Source organism: Salmo trutta, chromosome 17, assembly GCF_901001165.1.
Source record: "Salmo trutta chromosome 17, fSalTru1.1, whole genome shotgun sequence".
In the NCBI taxonomy this organism is placed as follows: Eukaryota; Metazoa; Chordata; class Actinopteri; order Salmoniformes; family Salmonidae; genus Salmo; species Salmo trutta.
The window spans coordinates 58,146,426-58,169,509 of record NC_042973.1 but is presented as its reverse complement, the minus strand read 5'-3'; the positions used below and the strand labels follow the sequence as shown (position 1 = coordinate 58,169,509).

Below are 23,084 nucleotides of genomic sequence, written 5' to 3'. Positions count from 1 at the left end.
CCCTTTCTGTCTTTTACACCTCTCTCACCACCTCCTCTTTCTTCCTCTGTTTTTATAATGCACAACAGATGTGCATTGAAGGACAGATTGAACTTGTATTTATAACACTTGGATAATTGTCACGATTGTCGTCTTCGTCTTCCGACGATATAACGAAATCGTCGTCTGAAAATGTAGACCAATACGCAGCAGGTACGTATATGCTCATTTTGACTTTTATTTAAATTATCCAAAAGAGCACTCCAAAACAACAAAACACGAAAACGAACGAACAACTAAACAGTCTGGCAAAGCCTAGGGCTGAACACAGAACAATCACCCACAAATCACAAACACAAACACACCCTTATATATGAGACTCTCAATCAAAGGCAGATAGACAACACCTGCCTTCAACTGAGAGTCCCAATCCCAATTAACCAACATAGAAACACACTCACCAGACTAGACATAGAAATACATAAACAGACTATAAACCAAAACCCCGGAAATACTAAATCAAACACCCTTAATCAAACACACCACCCTGAACCACATAAAACAAATACCCTCTGTCACGCCCTGACCAAACTACAAAACAATTAACCTTATATACTGGCCAGGACGTGACAGTACCCCCCCCCTTAAAGGTGCTACCCCAGAAGCACCTTAAAAAAAAAAAATACCCCCAAACAATACCCAAAAGAAAAATTCCCCCTTACTAAAGGGAGGGAAGGGAGGGTGGCTGCCGTCAACGACGGCACTGTGCTACACCCCCCCTCCCCAACCCACCTATATTGGAGGCGGCTCAGGTTCTGGCCGTTCCAGGCAGTCTGGGCAGTCTGGCAGTTCGGGGCAGTCTGGTGGCTCGGGGCAGTCTGTCGGCTCGGGGCAGTCTGGGCAGTCTGTCAGCTCGGGGCAGTCTGGGCAGTCTGTCAGCTCGGGGCAGTCTGGGCAGTCTGTCAGCTCGGGGCAGTCTGGGCAGTCTGTCAGCTCGGGGCAGTCTGGGCAGTCTGTCAGCTCGGGGCAGTCTGGGCAGTCTGTCAGCTCGGGGCAGTCTGTCAGCTCGGGGCAGTCAGGGCAGTCTGTCAGCTCGGGGCAGTCAGGGCAGTCTGGCCACTCCGGCAGGTCAGGGCAGTCTGGCCACTCCGGCAGGTCAGGGCAGTCTGGCCACTCCGGCAGGTCAGCGCAGTCTGGCCACTCCGGCAGGTCAGCGCAGTCTGGCCACTCCGGCAGGTCAGCGCAGTCTGGCCACTCCGGCAGGTCAGCGCAGTCTGGCCACTCCGGCAGTTCAGCGCAGTCTGGCCACTCCGGCATTTCAGCGCAGTCTGGCCACTCCGGCAGTTCAGCGCAGTCTGGCCACTCCGGCAGTTCAGCGCAGTACATTTTACTGAACTGCGTCCAGTCAGCAGATGGACTAGATGCCTCTTAGGTCGCCCATTGTGACTCCATCAAGAATTCAGCAGAGCAAGTTTGTATGAAAGTCTGGTTATTAAATGGGTACATAGTTCAATAGTAATATCCTCTAAAGCGCCCTGGTGACAAACTTTACTGCCCTGTTTCCAGTTGTCCACATGGCTGGGAGAACCTATTCAAGTAATTAAGTAAGTAAATAGATTTTGAAAATGTAAAAAACAACAATGTATTATTAGCTAACTAGCTACAGTGCAGGCTAACTCAGATGAGCTGCTAAATGAGCTATCTATCTAACCAACTTCACATTCTGTATAGATAGATAGCTAGATAGAATTAAATATCACATTCTGTATAGATATAATTAAATATCACCAGCTACCTAACTACATTTTAGCTAGCTATCTTGATGTATTTACAGTGCCTTGCGAAAGTATTCGGCCCCCTTGAACTTTTCGACCTTTTGCCACATTTCAGGCTTCAAACATAAAGATATAAAACTGTAATTTTTTGTGAAGAATCAACAACAAGTGGGACACAATTATGAAGTGGAACGAAATTTATTGGATATTTCAAACTTTTTTAACAAATAAAAAAACTGAAAAATTGGCCGTGCAAAATTATTCAGCCCCTTTACTTTCAGTGCAGCAAACTCTCTCCAGAAGTTCAGTGAGGATCTCTGAATGATCCAATGTTGACCTAAATGACTAATGATGATAAATAGAATCCACCTGTGTGTAATCAAGTCTCCGTATAAATGCACCTGCTCTGTGATAGTCTCAGAGGTCCGTTTAAAGCGCAGAGAGCATCATGAAGAACAAGGAACACACCAGGCAGGTCCGAGATACTGTTGTGGAGAAGTTTAAAGCCGGATTTGGATACAAAAAGATTTCCCAAGCTTTAAACATCCCAAGGAGCACTGTGCAAGCGATAATATTGAAATGGAAGGAGTATCAGACCACTGCAAATCTACGAAGACCCGGCCGTCCCTCTAAACTTTCAGCTCATACAAGGAGAAGACTGATCAGAGATGCAGCCAAGAGGCCCATGATCACTCTGGATGAACTGCAGAGATCTACAGCTGAGGTGGGAGACTCTGTCCATAGGACAACAATCAGTCGTATACTGCACAAATCTGGCCTTTATGGAAGAGTGGCAAGAAGAAAGCCATTTCTTAAAGATATCCATAAAAAGTGTTGTTTAAAGTTTGCCACTAGCCACCTGGGAGACACACCAAACATGTGGAAGAAGGTGCTCTGGTCAGATGAAACCAAAATCGAACTTTTTGGCAACAATGCAAAACGTTATGTTTGGCGTAAAAGCAACACAGCTCATCACCCTGAACACACCATCCCCACTGTCAAACATGGTGGTGGCAGCACCATGGTTCGGGCCTGCTTTTCTTCAGCAGGGGCAGGGAAGATGGTTAAAATTGACGGGAAGATGAATGGAGCCAAATACAGGACCATTCTGGAAGAACACCTGATGGAGTCTGCAAAAGACCTGAGACTGGGACGGAGATTTGTCTTCCAACAAGACAATGATCCAAAACATAAAGCAAAATCTACAATGGAATGGTTCACAAATAAACATATCCAGGTGTTAGAATGGCCAAGTCAAAGTCCAGACCTGAATCCAATCGAGAATCTGTGGAAAGAACTGAAAACTGCTGTTCACAAACGCTCTCCATCCAACCTCACTGAGGTCTCTCGATGTGCAAAACTGATAGAGACATACCCCAAGCGACTTACAGCTGTAATCGCAGCAAAAGGTGGCGCTACAAAGTATTAACTTAAGGGGGCTGAATAATTTTGCACGCCCAATTTTTCCGTTTTTTATTTGTTAAAAAAGTTTGAAATATCCAATACATTTCATTCCACTTCATGATTGTGTCCCACTTGTTGTTGATTCTTCACAAATTACACTTTTATATCTTTATGTTTGAAGCCTGAAATGTGGCAAAGGTCGACAAGTTCAAGGCGGCCGAATACTTTCGCAAGGCACTGTATCACTGTAAAAAACAAACTCCACATGCATTTGTAGGTAGCTAGCTAACAGCCATGGAGGAGGGTGAAAGGATAGCAGCCCCAACTGTCAGTGAGAGAGGAGGCTATTCTGGATAGGGCAGGTACTTTTGTGTAGTTCCTGTCCCTAGAATTGAGGACGGAGATAATAGTAACATAATATTCAGTGTGGTGTAATTTGACTATAATGAAGTCTGTTTCTTGTGAGGATTTCTGTCCTCAGATAAAGAGCTCTATGAAAGCCAGTCTACATATGAAGAGGTCTCAATGAAGAACAGTGGTTCTCAGTCCTGGGGACTCAGAGGGGCACATTGTTGTTTTTGCCTTCACACTGCACAGCTGATTCAAATGATCAACTCATTATCAAGCTTCAAGTGGTATTTATGTATTCATTTGTGATGCCATCCTTGATATGATCCTGTTATTGTCACATGCTACACATGTACATATGTGTGCCCATGCATCTATCAATCCAATGTTATCATGATTTGTTATCAGCGATATCATACTTTAGTAATCCACAATGACCTGGTGATGTAACAGTCTAATAATTACATTGTTTCCATATTCCTACAGATACCTTGTAACTGGAGATTCCTTCATAACGATTGCCTACAGTTACCGTGTAGGACACTGCAAGGTTGGGTGACCAAGGACCAGGAGGGGATCTGCAGCTCGCCGCCGTGTGCCAGAGGAGGAGTCTGCTGCTCTGCAGGATGTTTCAAGGATGGGGTCCAACAACGCAGCAAGAGAGGCAATCCGTGTGCAGGAGATCTTCACCTCCTACTTCTTCAAAGAGGGTGCTGTTCCCTGGCAACACCATAGACGTCACTATGCACAACCAAAAGCTATTTTAAGAGCCATTCACATTGCAATAAGAGTATTCTTCCATTTACTGAGCTATGTCAACTGCAGTTATTCAGTTCACAGTTTATCTCCCTTTGATTTCTACTTCTCATGTGAGGGTGCTGTGTAGGTAAGGGTGTGATGTCTGTACAAAAACAAAACAAGCTATTTTAAATCACCCATATTGAAAAAATGTAGAACAATTAGACACCCTATAACCCACACCTACACACTCATGTATCAATCTGATTGATGGATTGTGTTGTGCAGTAAGCAGGTTCAGGTGTATAACTGTGGCTCCTTCCACCTTCAAAGAATAGGCAAGAGGGCCAACCATGGAGAATAGTAAGACACTTCATTATTTCTATAACTACGCTATATTGTTTGTCCTCGTGTGTCCGTTCATGTTTTTCAGCATAAAGTACTCTGCAGCCACTTAGTGTGGTGTGGACACCAGGTGAGGCCACACACAGATTCCTGTTGAACACTGTCGCTTTAACTACCTTATTTTCTCAATAACAGTCTCTCTCCTTCACTTCATCCCTCTCTCCTCTTCTCCCTAAATACTCTAGGTTATATCAGCTGTGTCGGTGAACCCCTCCTGCATCTGAACTGGCTACATAGAGGGCACCGCATGATCAGAGGTGAGAGGTCACTTGGTCAGGTCAACAGGAAGTATTATTAAAGAGATGCTTTACATTGAAATACAGACAGAGATGCAGTAGTCCCAGAGTTAATGATCCAAGGTCAGTTTATATTATACAGGAAGTATTATTAAAGAGATGCTTTACATTGAAATACAGATAGAGATGCAGTAGTCCCAGAGTTAATGATCCAAGGTCAGTTTATATTATACAGGAAGTATTATTAAAGAGATGCTTTACATTGAAATACAGATAGAGATGCAGTAGTCCCAGAGTTAATGATCCAAGGTCAGTTTTACATTTCACCTCCTGATTGATGACTAACAATGTTAGAATAAAAAATAAAAACACAAGGCTTAAACATGCTCTCTCTCTCCATCTGTCTCTCGTCTGCAGGTATGTTTTGATGTGAGAGGATGCCAACCCCCAGTCCCATCATCGCCATCTCACCTGCTTTTAAGAACCTTTGGGCCGACGAGAGACACTATTATGTAATTGTGATGAAAATAAATAAATAAATAATGAAATGTATGCATTCACTACTGTAAGTCGCTCTGGATAAGAGCGTCTGCTAAATGACTAAAATGTAAAAAAAAAAATGAACTGAGAGAATATTTATGTAGCACTGTGTTTCATTAATCATGTGCTGCCTTCCCTGCTCCTATGTGCTTACCTCTTTCCCTTTCTGTCTTTTACACCTCTCTCACCACCTCCTCTTTCTTCCTCTGTTTTTATAATGCACAACAGATGTGCATTGAAGGACAGATTGAACTTGTATTTATAACACTTGGATAATTGTCACGATTGTCGTCTTCGTCTTCCGACGATATAACGAAATCGTCGTCTGAAAATGTAGACCAATACGCAGCAGGTACGTATATGCTCATTTTGACTTTTATTTAAATTATCCAAAAGAGCACTCCAAAACAACAAAACACGAAAACGAACGAACAACTAAACAGTCTGGCAAAGCCTAGGGCTGAACACAGAACAATCACCCACAAATCACAAACACAAACACACCCTTATATATGAGACTCTCAATCAAAGGCAGATAGACAACACCTGCCTTCAACTGAGAGTCCCAATCCCAATTAACCAACATAGAAACACACTCACCAGACTAGACATAGAAATACATAAACAGACTATAAACCAAAACCCCGGAAATACTAAATCAAACACCCTTAATCAAACACACCACCCTGAACCACATAAAACAAATACCCTCTGTCACGCCCTGACCAAACTACAAAACAATTAACCTTATATACTGGCCAGGACGTGACAGTACCCCCCCCCTTAAAGGTGCTACCCCAGAAGCACCTTAAAAAAAAAAAATACCCCCAAACAATACCCAAAAGAAAAATTCCCCCTTACTAAAGGGAGGGAAGGGAGGGTGGCTGCCGTCAACGACGGCACTGTGCTACACCCCCCCTCCCCAACCCACCTATATTGGAGGCGGCTCAGGTTCTGGCCGTTCCAGGCAGTCTGGGCAGTCTGGCAGTTCGGGGCAGTCTGGTGGCTCGGGGCAGTCTGTCGGCTCGGGGCAGTCTGGGCAGTCTGTCAGCTCGGGGCAGTCTGGGCAGTCTGTCAGCTCGGGGCAGTCTGGGCAGTCTGTCAGCTCGGGGCAGTCTGGGCAGTCTGTCAGCTCGGGGCAGTCTGGGCAGTCTGTCAGCTCGGGGCAGTCTGGGCAGTCTGTCAGCTCGGGGCAGTCTGTCAGCTCGGGGCAGTCAGGGCAGTCTGTCAGCTCGGGGCAGTCAGGGCAGTCTGGCCACTCCGGCAGGTCAGGGCAGTCTGGCCACTCCGGCAGGTCAGGGCAGTCTGGCCACTCCGGCAGGTCAGCGCAGTCTGGCCACTCCGGCAGGTCAGCGCAGTCTGGCCACTCCGGCAGGTCAGCGCAGTCTGGCCACTCCGGCAGGTCAGCGCAGTCTGGCCACTCCGGCAGTTCAGCGCAGTCTGGCCACTCCGGCATTTCAGCGCAGTCTGGCCACTCCGGCAGTTCAGCGCAGTCTGGCCACTCCGGCAGTTCAGCGCAGTCTGGCCACTCCGGCAGTTCAGCGCAGTCTGGCCACTCCGGCAGTTCAGCGCAGTCTGGCCACTCCGGCAGTTCAGCGCAGTCTGACCACTCCGGCGACTGTTGACTGACGGGCAGCTCCGACGACTGTTGACTGACGGGCAGCTCCGACGACTGTTGACTGGCGGGCAGCTCCGACGACTGTTGACTGGCGGGCAGCTCCGACGACTGTTGACTGGCGGGCAGCTCCGACGACTGTTGACTGGCGGGCAGCTCCGACGACTGTTGACTGGCGAGGCTGGGTTTACGCACTTGCCGTTTAGTGCGGGGAGCGGGAACAGGACGAGTCGGACTGGGTGGACGCACTTCCGGGTCCGCACGAGAGACAGGAGCTGGAAACCCAGGGCTATGGAGGCGCACAGCCGGTCTAGATCTTACCTCCTGCACAACCCGCCTTGGCTCGATGGAACTAGTAGCCCTGCACGAGCGGAGTGCTCGTACAGGGCAGACTGGGCTGTGCAGGGGCTTGATGGTAGCCGTGCGTAGAGCGGGAGTTGGGTAGCCTGGTCCTCGGAGGCGTACCGGCGACCAGATGCGCTGCGCAGGCATCCTCCTACCAGGCTGGATGCCCGCTCTAGCACGGCACCTGCGAGGGGCTGGAATAACTCGCACCGGACTGTGCGTGCGTATGGGTGAGATATTGCGCTTCTCAGCGAAACATGGCGCTCCCCACCTCATACGCTCCTCCATACAACCACGGGTAGCTGGCTTCCGGCTCTTCCTTCGCCTAGCCAAACTACCCGTGTGCCCCCACCCAAAATTTTCTTGGGGGTGCCTCTCGTGCATCTCCTTCAGCGCGTCCACTCTGGCCTCGTACCAACGCCTCTCTGCCTTGGCTGCTTCTATTTCCCACTGCGGGCGGCGATACTCCCCAGCCTGATGCCAAGGTCCGGCCCCGTCCAGAACTTCTTCCCAAGTCCACTTCTCCCGCCAGTCCAACTCGAACGCCTTCTGCTCCTTCCTCTGCTGCTTGGTCCTTGAGTGGTGGGTGATTCTGTCACGCTTGTCGTCTTCGTCTTCCGACGATATAACGAAATCGTCGTCTGAAAATGTAGACCAATACGCAGCAGGTACGTGTATGCTCATTTTGACTTTTATTTAAATTATCCAAAAGAGCACTCCAAAACAACAAAACACGAAAACGAACGAACAACTAAACAGTCTAGCAAAGCCTAGGGCTGAACACAGAACAATCACCCACAAATCACAAACACAAACACACCCTTATATATGAGACTCTCAATCAAAGGCAGATAGACAACACCTGCCTTCAACTGAGAGTCCCAATCCCAATTAACCAACATAGAAACACACTCACCAGACTAGACATAGAAATACATAAACAGACTATAAACCAAAACCCCGGAAATACTAAATCAAACACCCTTAATCAAACACACCACCCTGAACCACATAAAACAAATACCCTCTGTCACGCCCTGACCAAACTACAAAACAATTAACCTTATATACTGGCCAGGACGTGACAATAATGAGCTTTTCAATAAAGCGTTTCACATTCTCTACTGGTTGAAATGAAGTGTAATGTGATGAAATACTCCACCTATCCTGTGTTTATCAGATCAATGCAGATGAAGGACATTAGATGTTGAGATGAACCAGTGTTTATTTGCCAAGGTAGAGTACATGATCAGTGAATATATTAAATGTACAGGCTACAATGTGGGGATCTCATGCATGGTAATAACTACATGTATATACGACTTGCATCCTTGGCACAACATTATATTATATTCTACTCAATCCATAGGCTTCATTAATGTCATTCAGGCTGTTTTGAAGTTGATGCAACTGGCTATTATAGCTGAGGTTCATAGGTTCTGAACTAATATGTATAGCAAACGTTTGGGTCCATACACAGATCGGCTAGATAGCTAGCTACACATCCATAGGCATACAGGTATTTTAATCATCCACTGCACAATAAGCAAGAACATAGCTAGCTACGTTATTTCATCTATCTGCATGGCAAATATCAGCAAGGCAAGCTTACACAATTGTACATTCAATTTGCAGTAAATTCTTCAGCTAACTAGATTCTATACATTCACTGTTTCACAAAACGACAGCCTGGTTTGCTGGTTGTTTCAGGAGTCCCTAAAACAACCAGAATGACAATTTCATACTCATGTCACAACACCCATAAAGCTAGTCAGCTAGCTGGTTAATGTTAGCTAGTCAGCTAGCTGGTTAATGTTAGCTAGTCAGCTAGCTGGTTAATGTTAGCTAGTCAGCTAGCTGGTTAATGTTAGCTAGTCAGCTAGCTGGTTAATGTTAGCTAGTCAGCTAGCTGGTTAATGTTAGCTAGTCAGCTAGCTGGTTAATGTTAGCTAGTCAGCTAGCTGGTTAATGTTAGCTAGTCAGCTAGCTGGCTAATGTTAGCTAGTCAGCTAGCTCGTTAATATTAGCTAGTCAGCTAGCTTGCTAAATCGCGATTTTCGTAAATGAACTTTACAATGAAAAAATGCATAATCGTTTGTCTCTACATTAACTAACGTTCCTGTCAACTGTACATGTTTCTGCATGATTCATTATAATCCCTTACATTTGCTTCCATCCTAGTATTTCTGTCCGCCATCTTTGATCCAGTTCAGTTCTGTGTAGGGGTACCCCTCTCTCCTAGTATTTCTGTCCGCCATCTTTGATCCAGTTCAGTTCTGTGTAGGGGTACCCCTCTCTCCTAGTATTTCTGTCCGCCATCTTTGATCCAGATCAGTTCTGTGTAGGGGTACCCCTCTCTCCTAGTATTTCTGTCAGCCATCTTTGATAAAGTTCAGTTCTGTGTAGGGGTACCCCTCTCTCCTAGTGTTTCTGTCCGCCATCTTTGATCCTGTTCAGTTCTGTGTAGGGGTACCCCTCTCTCCAAGTATTTCTGTCCGCCATCTTTGATCCAGTTCAGTTCTGTGTAGGGGTACCCCTCTCTCCTAGTGTTTCTGTCCGCCATCTTTGATCCAGTTCAGTTCTGTGTAGGGGTACCCCTCTCTCCTAGTATTTCTGTCCTCCATCTTTGATCCAGTTCAGTTCTGTGTAGGGGTACCCCTCTCTCCTAGTGTTTCTGTCCTCCATCTTTGATCCAGATCAGTTCTGTGTAGGGGTACCCCTCTCTCCTAGTATTTCTGTCCTCCATCTTTGATCCAGTTCAGTTCTGTGTAGGGGTACCCCTCTCTCCTAGTATTTCTGTCTGCCATCTTTGATCCAGTTCAGTTCTGTGTAGGGGTACCCCTGTCTCCTAGTATTGCTGAAGAAAGTCTAACAGTCACTAGTGCAGCAGCAGCCTCCCCCTCCTAGTGCCGCCCGGTAAGAAGTTTAAGATGCGATGGAACGGTTGACGAAAAAAATAAATCACAGAAAAAATATATTGATTGATATTGATTTATTTAGGGGGGGCTAATGAATATTTTAGCACCAGCGATGTCCCTTATTCCTACCCTTTAACTTTTTGTCTGACAAAATAAACATTTTACTCAACTGCGTTACCCACTCCAGTCAGCAGATGGCGGTCTGGGAATTTAAGGTAATGCTGTTAGTGTGACGTATAATCTAGTGGACGGAACTCTTCTTTCAACAGCAGCAACAGTTAGTCGGACACCACGGTAGCTTGCTAGACAAAATAGCTGAACCGATAAAGCTCTTTAGACGCGTTAGTGTATATTAGGCTCTGTGTTTTAAACCCACTACTGTCGTCTAGTTAGTTATCCGATTTAATTTCATATTTACGGTGTTGTTGTTATTATTCAGCTAGCGGGCTGGTTAAGTTAGCGTTAGCCTAGCTAGCTAACATCCCGACCATGCGGTTACTAAGCTACTCTCCTCCTGCTAAAGAAGAGAACATCACAGTAAAACAAGAAGTAGAGGGTGAGGCCATTACTGTGAAAGAAGAAAAAGACGCGTTCAGAGTGAAAGAAGATGAGGATGTCACAGTAAAAGGAGAGGCGGAAGAGCAAGAGGAGGATGCAGTTTATGGAGTGAAAGAGGAGGAGGAGGAGGAGATCACTGTCACATCGAAAAAGGAGGTGGAAGAAGAGGAGGAAACAGGATATCTGGGCCCGGTTTCCCAAACGCATCTTAAGGCGTCCAATGGTTCTAACGGTGAACTTAGCAATAAGATGGGTTTGAGAAACCGTTCCCTGATTAACACTAGTAAGTACTGTCTTAAAAACAGAGGCACAAACTCTGCAGTTGTTGAACTGATGTTTGGTGTTAAAGGGGAAATCTGCAATAGCTACATCCATATTTGGACTTTTAAATTATTTATTTATAGCCATTGATTCTTGAAGAATATAACACATGCTTCATGAGCTTAGTTCAACTGTTGTACCCCATCAGATCCCCAAATAAGCTTGGTTCTAAACATTAGAGTAAAGAAATGTAAATCAACACTGTATAGCCTCAACATGGTTAAAACTATAATGTTGATATTATGGATGATCAGTCCTTGCATCCATAGGTCTGTCTGTCTGTAGTTACATTTCTCCAACCTCATAATCATCATATAACCAAAACAGTGGTGGAATGACAGATTTGTTATTGTTTGAACTGCAGATTGCAGGGTTGTGTGGGTTTTTTAAACAGCAACAAAATGGCTGCCCAGAGTCTTGGTTTGGTAAACAGCTGAGGGATGGGGGAAGGAGAAGTGTAACCACTCTCAAATTCATAGAGAAAGCTATTGTAGAAACCGTAACTCAACACCTAGCGACCTCTTCAAGAAGTTCAGACATCTTGGCGTAACAGTTATAAGGTGTTGGCTTGACAGTTGCTGGACCCAGGTTTGAGTCCAGCTCAGGGCTACCCCCTGAATTGACTACACTATAAATACAAGGTGTCATAATGATAGTTTAACCAGGTTTCTAGGCTATATAGTATATTCTAGAATTCATCCATGATGTCATAATGATAGTTTAACCAGGTTTCTAGGCTATATAGTATATTCTAGAATTCATCCATGATGTCATAATGATAGTTTAACCAGGTTTCTAGGCTATATAGTATATTCTGGAATTCATCCATGATGTCATAATGATAGTTTAACCAGGTTTCTAGGCTATATAGTATATTCTAGAATTCATCCATGATGTCATAATGATAGTTTAACCAGGTTTCTAGGCTATATAGTATATTCTAGAATTCATGCATGATGTCATAATGATAGTTTAACCAGGTTTCTAGGCTATATAGTACATTCTAGAATTCATCCATGATGTCATAATGATAGTTTAACCAGGTTTCTAGGCTATATAGTATATTCTAGAATTCATCCATGATGTCATAATGATAGTTTAACCAGGTTTCTAGGCTATATAGTATATTATAGACTTCATCCATGATGTCATAATGATAGTTTAACCAGGTTTCTAGGATATATAGTGTATTCTACAATTCATCCATGATGTCATAATGATAGTTTAACCATGTTTCTAGGCTATATAGTATATTCTAGAATTCATCCATGATGTCATAATCATAGTAACTTTATTGACAACACCCAAATGGATACTGTCATTAACGTGGTTCTTCAATAATTACACACAATTCTTAATACTGTAGCTGTTTAGTTACAGTCACATGTTCAACTATCATCAGCTGATCCAGGAAATCATTTTCTGAATGACAGTCACATGACAAACAACCAAAGTGCTTCTTCATTCATTATTCTGGTAAAGACAGTTATGCCGTGCTCCACGTTGGATCAAACATCCCTAACAAATTGATGTTTATAATGTGTTATTGTCTGTTTGATTTACAGTAGGGTCTCGTTAGTCTGTTTGCACACAGAGATACTTACCTCAACTGTTCCTTGTTGGATAGGCTATTGTACAACACAGAGCTATTTTTGTTGTTAGGTGAAGTTATGGGTCCTATAGTAGGTCTATGTTATTGTTATGGGTCCTAGAGTACACTATGTGTGTCATGCAACAACAACCACAGTGCTTCTTCATTCATTACATAGGTCTATGTTTTTGTTAGGTGAAGTTATGGGCCGATTTGGCAAACAGTGTACAAACCCTCATTGTCAGGCTGATGGAAAAGCCAAAGAGAATTTTACTGGTTGAAGTACAAAGCGGTTGATTTGCGATGACGACACAAACATATTAAGCAGGACATTCAAACGAGCCTTACAATTTTAATCTAAAGTAGTGTGAAATGCACTCATAAGCAACCTGGAAATGGAGTTTACTCCCCTGAGTTTCCCCCATTCACATTCAGAATACATTGTGAAAAAGAAATCTTTGCTCACCATTTTTGCTCCAGGCAGATATACTACATCCATAACTAGTGGTTTCCTCATTAGCAGGGAGGAGTTTCTGCAATCAAATTGCCCTCGTGCCGCAATTTTAGCAAACACAGAAAGGGGCCTATATTGGAGACCAAAAGTAGTCTGGCACACTGCTTAGAGTTTCAACAACATGAATAACTTATTTCTAGTCTACAATCTTAGATGTTACTACTAATGTGAAAACAAGACAAAATATGACTGTTCTTGCTCATTTTAACCTCTCTGGGGTATGTGGGACGCTAGCAGGGCGCCAAGTTCAAAACATCAAAAATCTCATAATTCAAATTTCTCAAACATACTACTTTTTTTACACCATTTTAAAGATACACTTCTCGTTAATCCAACCACATTGTCCGATTTCAAAAAGGCTTTATGGCAAAAGCATAGTATTAGATTATGTTAGGACAGCACATAGACATGAAAAACAACACAGCCATTTTCCAAGCAAGGAGAGGCGTCACAAAAACCAGAAATACAGCTAAAATTAAGCACTAACCTTTGACGATCTTCATCAGATGGCACTCATAGGACTTCATGTTACACAATACATGTATGTTTTGCTCGATCAAGTTCATATTTATATCCAAAAACCCCATTTTACATTAGCGCGTGAGGTTCAGAAAATGTGTTGCCTCCCAAAACTTCCGGTGAATGAGCACATCAGTTTACAGAAATACTCATCATAAACGTCGATAAAATATTAAACTGTTATTCAAAGAATTATAATTACACTTCTCCTTAATGCAACCGCTGTGTCAGATTTCAAAACAGCTTTACGGCGAAAGCACATTGTTCAATATTGTGAGTACAGAGCTCAGCCATCAAAGCAAGCTATACAGTTATGGCGTCAACAAAACTCAAAAGTAGTATTATAAATCTTCCCTTACCTTTGCTGATTTTCGGCGGAATGCACTCCCAAGACTCCCACTTCAACAAGAAATGTTCGATAAAGTCCATAATTTATGTCCAAATACCAAATACCTTTAAATTCACGTGTTCAGTTCACTATTCCAAAGCACATTGCGCGAGCGCAAACCCGAGACGAAAAGTCGAGTTCCATTACCGTCCATAGAAACATGTCAAATGTTGTTTACAATCAATCCTTATGGTATTTTTATCATAAATCTTCGATAATATTCAAAACGGACAATAGCGTATTCATTACTGAGGAAAAAGAAGGAACGGCGCGCCTGCGTGACTGCGCAGTAAACAACTCCCTGGCCTCAGCAGGGTCCACTGGTTGAAGGGGCTCTTATTCTCTCCCCATTTAGAGTAGAAGCATGAAACAAGGTTCTAAAGACTGTTGACATCTAGTGAAAGCCTTAGGAAGTGCAAAATGAACCCTAAGTCACTGTATGTTTGACAGGCAATCAGTTGAAAAACTACAGATCTCAGAATTCCACACTTCCTGGTTGGATTCTTCTCTGGTTTTTGCCTGCCATATGAGTTCTGTTATACTCACAGACATCATTCAAAACGTTTTAGAACCTTCAGAGTGTTTTCTATCCAAATCCACTAATAATATGCATATCCTACCTTCTGAGCCTGAGTAGCAGGCATTTTACTACGGGCACGCCTTTCATCCGGAATACTGCCCCCTACCCTAGAGAAGTTAAGACAATTGTCAAATAATCATTACATTCATTACAGACGACAATTGTTGTACAACATCATGGCTACGCTGTTGGCATCACCTTTTACAGTGGATTTCCGCTGTTGTGGGCCTTTAACCATCTGTCTGACTTTGTTGTTCACACAGGAGAGAGACAGGACTACCGTGGGTCCTCTGGGGAACCTCAACAACATCATGATGCTGACGAGGCAGAGAAGAGTTTCTCCAGATCAGAACACCTGCAGAGATCCACAGGGAAGAGAACTCTCTGCTGCTCTGACTGTGGGAAGAGATTCACCTCCTCAGCAGGCATTCAAATTCATCAGAGAATCCACACAGGAGAGAAACCTTATTGCTGTGATGAATGTGGGAAGAGTTTTACTCATTCAAACAGCCTGAAATCACACCAGAGAACACACACAGGAGAGAAACCTTATAGCTGTGATCAATGTGGGAAGAGTTTTACTCAGCGAAGCAACCTGATATCACACCAGAGAACACACACAGGAGAGAAACCTTACAGCTGTGATGAATGTGGGAAGAGTTTTACTCATTCAAACAGCCTGAAATCACACCAGAGAAAACACACAGGAGAGAAACCTTATAGCTGTGATCAATGTGGGAAGAGTTTTACTCAGCAATGCAGCCTGATATCACACCAGAGAACACACACAGGAGAGAAATCTTATAGCTGTGATGAATGTGGGAAGAAATTTTCTACTTCAGGCAATCTGGTACAACACCAGAGAACACACACAGGAGAGAAATCCTATAGCTGTACTCAATGTGGGAAGAGTTTTACTTGGTCACAGAGCCTGATATCACACCAGAGAACACACACAGGAGAGAAACCTTATAGCTGTGATCAATGTTGGAAGCATTTTACTCAGCTAAGCAACCTGATATCACACCAGAGAACACACACATGAGAGAATTCTTATACCTGTGATCAATGTGGGAAGAGTTTTAATCGGTCAGCCATTCTGGTACAACACCAGAGAACACACACAGGAGAAAAACCTCGTAGCTGTGACTAGAGATAATCTGATAAAAGATCTCTGATCAAATATTAGAAAATACACGAAGGACTTGTTTCATGATATCAAGTAATTAATGACTCAATATAGAATGTTAACACATTGTAGTAGGAGTATTTTAATAGTGTCACAATGTAGAAGCCTAAAAGTTTGCCCCCCTCATCAGTTGATTGCAACATGATATGGATATTAGCCTCAGGGGGAAAATCCAGGCTCTGAAATGGAAGAGTTACTATTTACGTGATTTAACTAAATTTGACTAACAAAAAAAGAGTTGTGTTACACTTACCACGTTGGTGACGCACTGGAATCAAAATACAGCACTTCAAAAGGTAGCGAGCTGTTTTCTACAAATTGTCCTCTAACCAGGGATGTACACATTATTCCCAGATTCCATGTGGTTTTTGAGCTGTTAGTTTTAACAGGACGTGCAACCTCATCTCCCTTCTATCACACAAATGATTTCAACATGATATCGATGAGTTATGACAAATAAGTGTTGTGTTCCTTTGTTCAGCGACCCCTACATTTAAATGCATCACTCCAAAATGTAGCTGACTGTCTTCTACAGGTTGTCCTCTAACCAGTGAGGTAAAATATATCTCCCATTTCCATGTGTTTTTTTAGTTGTGTTAGTTTCAACATCACTTACAACCTGATTTCCCCCCTAATGGATATAAGTGATTTATTGCTACTTGTCAAAACAACAGCGTTTCTGGTGCATGTGCAGTTTATAAGGTGCTTGTTTAAAAAATACAAGTAATATGATTATTGTGGCAGATGTTTGTGTATATAGTACATTTTATGTTTAGGTTTTCAATACATCACAAACTGTTTCTGCATATTGGTGATTGATTTGGACACTTTAAAACTGTTTTGACATTGGGGCTATCCCATCTAGCAAAATGTCATTGAAAAGAATACTATGCCCGACGGCCAATAATCAATTGGTCTGTAATCAATTTTATTAACAATCCTACATCACTCCAGTATTTCTTTACAACATTCAAATGCTAATTGTCTTTATTCCACTACTGAAGAAGCAAGACTCAAATCATCTCATATTTCAAACATCCAGCCTGACAAAAGATACATGTTTTATTATTCCATGCCTCACCATTAAGTTAATTATTGCCAATACATATTAACAAAGGGGTGTACATTTGGTTTTGATATTTCATGTTTAATATTCCTGTAAGATTTAGTAATCATAATTATTTATGCAACCAGTTGATCATATTTGGTTTCAATTATATTGACATTGTTGCCCTGCTTTTAGAATATCAGGGTTCATTCTCAGATGTGCCAACCCAAATGTACCAGAGCATGACATTGGGGACTGGATCCCGATCCAACAACATGCCTATCAAGTGAACCCTGAAAAGAGAGAGAAGCTCCACTCCACAACTTGGTTGCTGATTGTCTCAAGGGTGAGAAGTCAAACTTTTGTGTTTAGCCAGTGAGTTGCCATGGATCACAATTTATTTTTGACTGCCCGTTTTTCTGTATTGGAGATGAGTTTTGTCTGGACTCGTTCCAAGTGGGGCAGAGCCAAGTGGTTAGAGAGTAAAAGGTTACTAAAACTCAATCGAATTCCCGAACTGCCAAGGAAAAAATCTGTCTTTCTGCCCCTGAACAACCCACTGTTCCTAGGCCGTCATTGTAAATAATAATTTACTGACTTGACTAGGTAAAATAAAAAGTCGACCAGAGTTCTAGAAGCAACTGAGTTTTGATGAAATAAAGAACATTTTGAAAACAATTATACTATCGTATATTATTATTTAGAAATACGTGTTTTTTCTTGTTTTTAATTGTTTTATATTGGTGAAGCATTATAGTCTGTTGGTGGTGAGCAAACTTGTTAAACAAAAATATAGGATATATTTATATATATAACAATATATATATAAATATCGTTGTTTTGAGGTTGGATGTTAGCATATAGGAAAGGGGGTTGTTCAACTGAAATGTATCTTCGGTGCACAGATTGGTCTAGCCCGTTAGCACGTCTAGCCCGTTAGCGCGTCTAGCTCGTTAGCCCATCTAGCTCGTTAGCACGTCTAGCACGTCTAGCTCGGTTAGCACGTATAGCTCGTTAGCGCGTCTAGCTCGTTAGCGCGTCTAGCACGTCTAGCTCGTTAGCCCGTCTAGCTCGTTAGCCCGTAGGGCTCGTTAGCACGTCTAGCTCGTTAGCACGTCTCGCTCGTTAGCACGTCTAGCCCGTTAGCACGTCTAGCCCGTTAGCACGTCTAGCTCGTTAGCACGTCTAGCCCGTCTAGCTCGTTAGCGCGTCTAGCTCGTTAGCACGTCTAGCTCGTTAGCACGTAGGACGCACTGATTGGTGTCACCTCGTTAGTCAGTATGTGTTACACCTGTGCTGGCTTGTCCATCTCGTTAGTGGGAAGGTGTTTCACCTGAGCTGGTCCAGGTTCTATTTAAGAGTGTCTGGCCCAGTGCTCCAGTTGTCTTGATACATGTGGAGAGTCAACACCTTTAGTTGCTCCACCTTTTTGGTTTACTTCCTGTCTTTAAGTTTGGTGTGTGTTTTTCTTTTGTTTGCCTCTTCTTGGGCAGATTTAGTGGGTCTCATGGTGGGTGTCTTTTAGGTCCCAGTTGTTGTTACTAGTCAACTTTCAGTGGACACAGAGCAAAACTGCAAGATTATGTTATAATTCTTTTATTGCATCAAATGGTTGTTTTATGCAACAGAATAGAGGGTTCTTATAACTATTGTGTCTGTGTGTTCTACTGAGGATGGGCCTCTGGGAGAAAACACTGACAGGAGATTTACAATGTATTTTGGGTGATAAAACCTAAAGAGACTGCATTCCAGAACATGAGTTAATGTTTCTGTTCTATATGGTACCAGGGAGAGATGACCCCAGGGCCAGACCCTGGTCTCGACACAGAGTAGTGTTTTTACAGCAGATACTGTCTGCTGAGAATTATAAGTATCTTTCATACACATCTTAACCTTGTGACCCGTTCTATACATCTATTGTTAGTCATGTAGGTTGAAAGGGCTGTAAAAGACCTTTGTACTTTTGTCCCGTGGGTCCACCAGCCATCATTATGGTAGGGCACTCAATTGATTCACTTTATATGTGTACGTTGTATTGACCTGCTCCCTTATAAGTGAATAAAGATTTAGTTTAAGAATAACTGACTTGTGTGATAAGTTTCTCCTCAATTGATATTAAAGAAATTAACAACCACATTTGGCGATCGGGATGTTAATCTTCACTTGGTGACCGCTCCTGGTGACCTGGGTAAATCGTGCACGAGGGATCCCTCTAACTTGGGATCTCAGGGAGACCACACTTCGGGAAAGGAGCAAATCTCAGCTCAATGGTGGGTCACCTTTGATCTGAGAGGCAGCGAGCTGAGTGGATACCACATCTCAAACGTAGTTTAAAAAAAAGAGGTGAGCGAAACGCGCAACATGGAGTTTTTAGAAAAGCCTCGTCGGCTCTGAGTGTGTATTCCTGTGTGGAGGTGTATAAACAGGGCCCAGTCAGGAGGCTCTGAGTGTGTATTGCTGTGTGGAGGTGTAAACAGGGCCCAGTCAGGAGGCTCTGAGGCTGATTCAGCGATCTGTGTTTACTAGTTAAGACCATTTATGATATAGTATAAGATATCAATATACACTCTAAAAAGTAAAGGTTCCTTGAGTATCCTGTAAAGGTTCTTCAAAATGAAACTGTGGGGGAACCCCTAAAAGTTATTTGAAGAACATTTTGTGGGAACCCCTATAAGTTCTCAGAAGAACCCCTTATCATGGTTCCTCAAAGAACCTTTTGGGGTTCATTTTTTAAACTCCCTGTCAACCCTCACTCCATTATAAAAACATAATAATAATAATATTGACAATATGGATTTAAATAATTCATTGTTTATTTAGTGGCACCACAAATGTGAATTAATATTTACAAAACCATTTACCAAACAAAACACATTACAAAATTGCAACATTTCTGCAGGCATGTCAGACCATAATAAATAATACATTTACTTTGTATAATGATTTTTATGACATTTAAAAATATATAAATAATGATGTACAATAAAAACATTACAAATGAATCACAGGTCAACTAACTATATTGTAGACTTGATGCTAAATACAGATTTTTTTCAGCTTTAGTGTGTATATCATATTCACTTAGTTATGTTAGGAAGTTTTCCATCTTTATCCATCTGGTAACTTCACCCCAACTTCTCTGATCCCCAGAACTCAGTAACTTAACAACATAAGTGTTTTTCTGACATTTTGGGGAAATTGAAGGGAAAATAAAAATACAGCCTTAGCAGAGCCCCAAGTCCCATGGGGACGTCCTCAAGGGTGTGGATGTTCTCCCCATCAAAGGCCAGCGGAATTTCACTCTCATGGGGACGTCCTCGAGGGCCTGGATGTTCTCCCCATCAAAGGCCAGTGGGATTTCACTCTCATGGGGACGTCCTCGAGGGCCTGGATGTTCTCCCCATCAAAGGCCAGTGGGATTTCACTCTCATGGTGACGTCCTCGAGGGCCTGGATGTTCTCCCCATCAAAGGCCAGCGGGATTTCCCTCTCATGGGGACGTCCTCGAGGGCCTGGATGATCTCCCCATCAAAGGCCAGCGGGATTTCACTCTCATGGTGAAATGGATTTCCACCGATGTGCAGTAAAGGAGTGAAGAGCGGTGAAATCTGTGTCAACAAAAGTAAGAAAAGATTAATACACATACAAAGAACATAGTCCAAGCCTATGGTGCTTACAAATGATTAACCAATGTTCCTGTCCAAAGGCCTTCACAAGACCCACAATGACCAGGTGTGTTGATCCAGCTTTGAACAATCACATGGATTCTGCTTCCATATGTCTAATGGTTAACCCTATATTGATTTTGCTTACTACTTCTAAGAAAACAGTATAGATACTGGAAAATGTCCAATAAACTCCAGAAATGTAAAATAGGAATGGGGTTGCCCTAACGCCGGGGGAACACGAGTAAGCATAATTCACTGGAAGGGGAACACATTGCATGCCAGCCAATGTTAGTCAATGTTGGGCTCCCGAGTGGCGCAATGGTCTACGGCACTACATCTCACTGCTTGAGGCGTCATTACAGACACCCTGGTTCAATTCCAGGCTGTATCACAACCGGCAGTGATTGGGAGTCACATACGGCGTCGCAAATTGGCCCAGCATTGTCCGGGTTTGGCTGGGGTAGGCCATTATTGTAAATAAGAATTTGTTCTAAACAGACTTGTCTAGTTAAATAAATGTTCAATTTTAAACAAATTAAAATAGTGTTTTATGATAAACCGTTTTTTACAAAACCGTCAAGGCACCAACTTTGAGAAGGTTTTAAAACAAACGTTTCAAACCAATTAATGGAATTAAACAAAGAATGAATGTTAATGAATCTATGTATGTTTCGCTTTTAATGTAAATGCTATTAATAAATTTGGCTGAATATTTTATAATGACTTATCAACAGATCTAACAATTTGTCCCCAACATAAAATCTGCACTGGTAATTCTAGAATATACTATACATCCTAGAAACCTGGTTAAACTATCATTATGACATCATGGATGAATTCTAGAATATACTATACATCCTAGAAACCTGGTTAAACTATCATTATGACATCATGGATGAATTCTAGAATATACTATATAGCCTAGAAACCTGGTTAAACTATCATTATGACATCATGGATGAATTCTAGAATATACTATATATCCTAGAAACCTGGTTAAACTATCATTATGACATCATGGATGAATTCTAGAATATACTATATAGCCTAGAAACCTGGTTAAACTATCATTATAACATCATGGATGGCCAGTCTTTGTATTTATAGGGTAGTGAATTCAGGGGGTAGCCCAGAGCTGAACTCAAACCTGGGTCCACTGAAAGTCAAGCCAACACCTTATAACTGTTATGCCAAGATGTCTGAACTTCTTGAGGAGGTCGCTAGGTTTTGGGTTACGGTTGCTACAATAGCTTTTTCTATGAATTTGAGAATGGTTACATTTCTCCAGCCCCCATTCCTCAGCTGTTTACCAAACCAAGTCTCAGGGCTGACTATTTTTTGCTATTTAAATCCTAGGTTACCCCTATAAAATAGCCGCACATCTATCAACCAATCTGCAGTTCATACAATAACAAAGCTGTCATTCCACCACTAGTTTGGTTATAAGATGATGATGGGGCTGGAGAAATGTAATTACTCTCAAATTCATAGACAGACCTACGGATGCAAGGACTGACCATCCATGATATCAACATTATAGTTTTAACCATGTTGAGTGTTTACAGTGTTTGTTTATCATTTAAATTGTTTCTAAACATTGGAGTAAAAAAAGCTTATTTGGGGTTCTGATGGGGTACAACAGTTGAACTAAGCTCATGAAGCATGTGTTATATTCTTCAAGAATCAACGGCTATAAATAAATAATTTAAAAAGTCTAAATATGGATGTAGCTATTGCATATTTCCACTTTAACACCAAACATCAGATCAACAACTGCAGAGTTTGTGCCTCTGTATTTAAGACAGTACTTACTAGTGTTAATCAGGGCCCGTTCATCGTTAGAACCATTGGATGCCTTAACATGCCTTTGGGAAACCGAGCCCAGATATCCCGTTTCATCCTCGTCTTCCTCCAATGTGACAGCAATCTCCTCCTCCTCCTCTTTCACCCCAAAAACTGCATCCTCCTCTTCCTCCTCTTCTTTAACAGTAACATCCTCCTCCTCTTTCACTCTGAACGAATCTTCCTCTTGTTTAACTGAAACGTATTTCTTTTCTTCTTTCACTGTAACAGCCTCACCCTCTACTTGTTTTTGTATTGTGACATCCTCTTACTCCTCTTTCACGACAACGTTCAGCCACAGTCCTTCTTTCTCCGTCCAGCAGACCTCCTCTTCTTTAGCAGGAGGAGAGTAGCTTAGTGAACTCATGGTCGGGGATGTTAGCTAGCTAGGCTAATGCTAACTTAACCAGCCTGCTAGCTGACTAATAACAACAACACCGTAAATATGAAATTAAATCTGATAACTAACTAGACCACAGAAGTGGGTTTAAAACACAGTGGCTAATATACACTAAAGCGTCTAAAGAGCTTTATTGGTTCGGCTATTTTGTCTAGCAAGCTACC

The 23,084-nt window shown here is 42.6% G+C and overlaps 1 protein-coding gene across 1 annotated transcript in view; it reads left to right on the top strand.

The window, feature by feature from the left end:
* The window catches only part of LOC115151395 (zinc finger protein 501-like), a gene marked incomplete at its 3' end in the record, with an annotated part of 77,698 nt that overhangs the window by 46,809 nt on the left and 7,805 nt on the right, over window positions 1-23,084 (top strand). Inside the window, exon 2 of the mRNA XM_029695301.1 lies at window positions 15,403-15,784. Within this exon, the coding sequence (XP_029551161.1) occupies window positions 15,403-15,784 (382 nt within the window). The remainder of the gene's footprint in view (window positions 1-15,402; window positions 15,785-23,084) is intronic.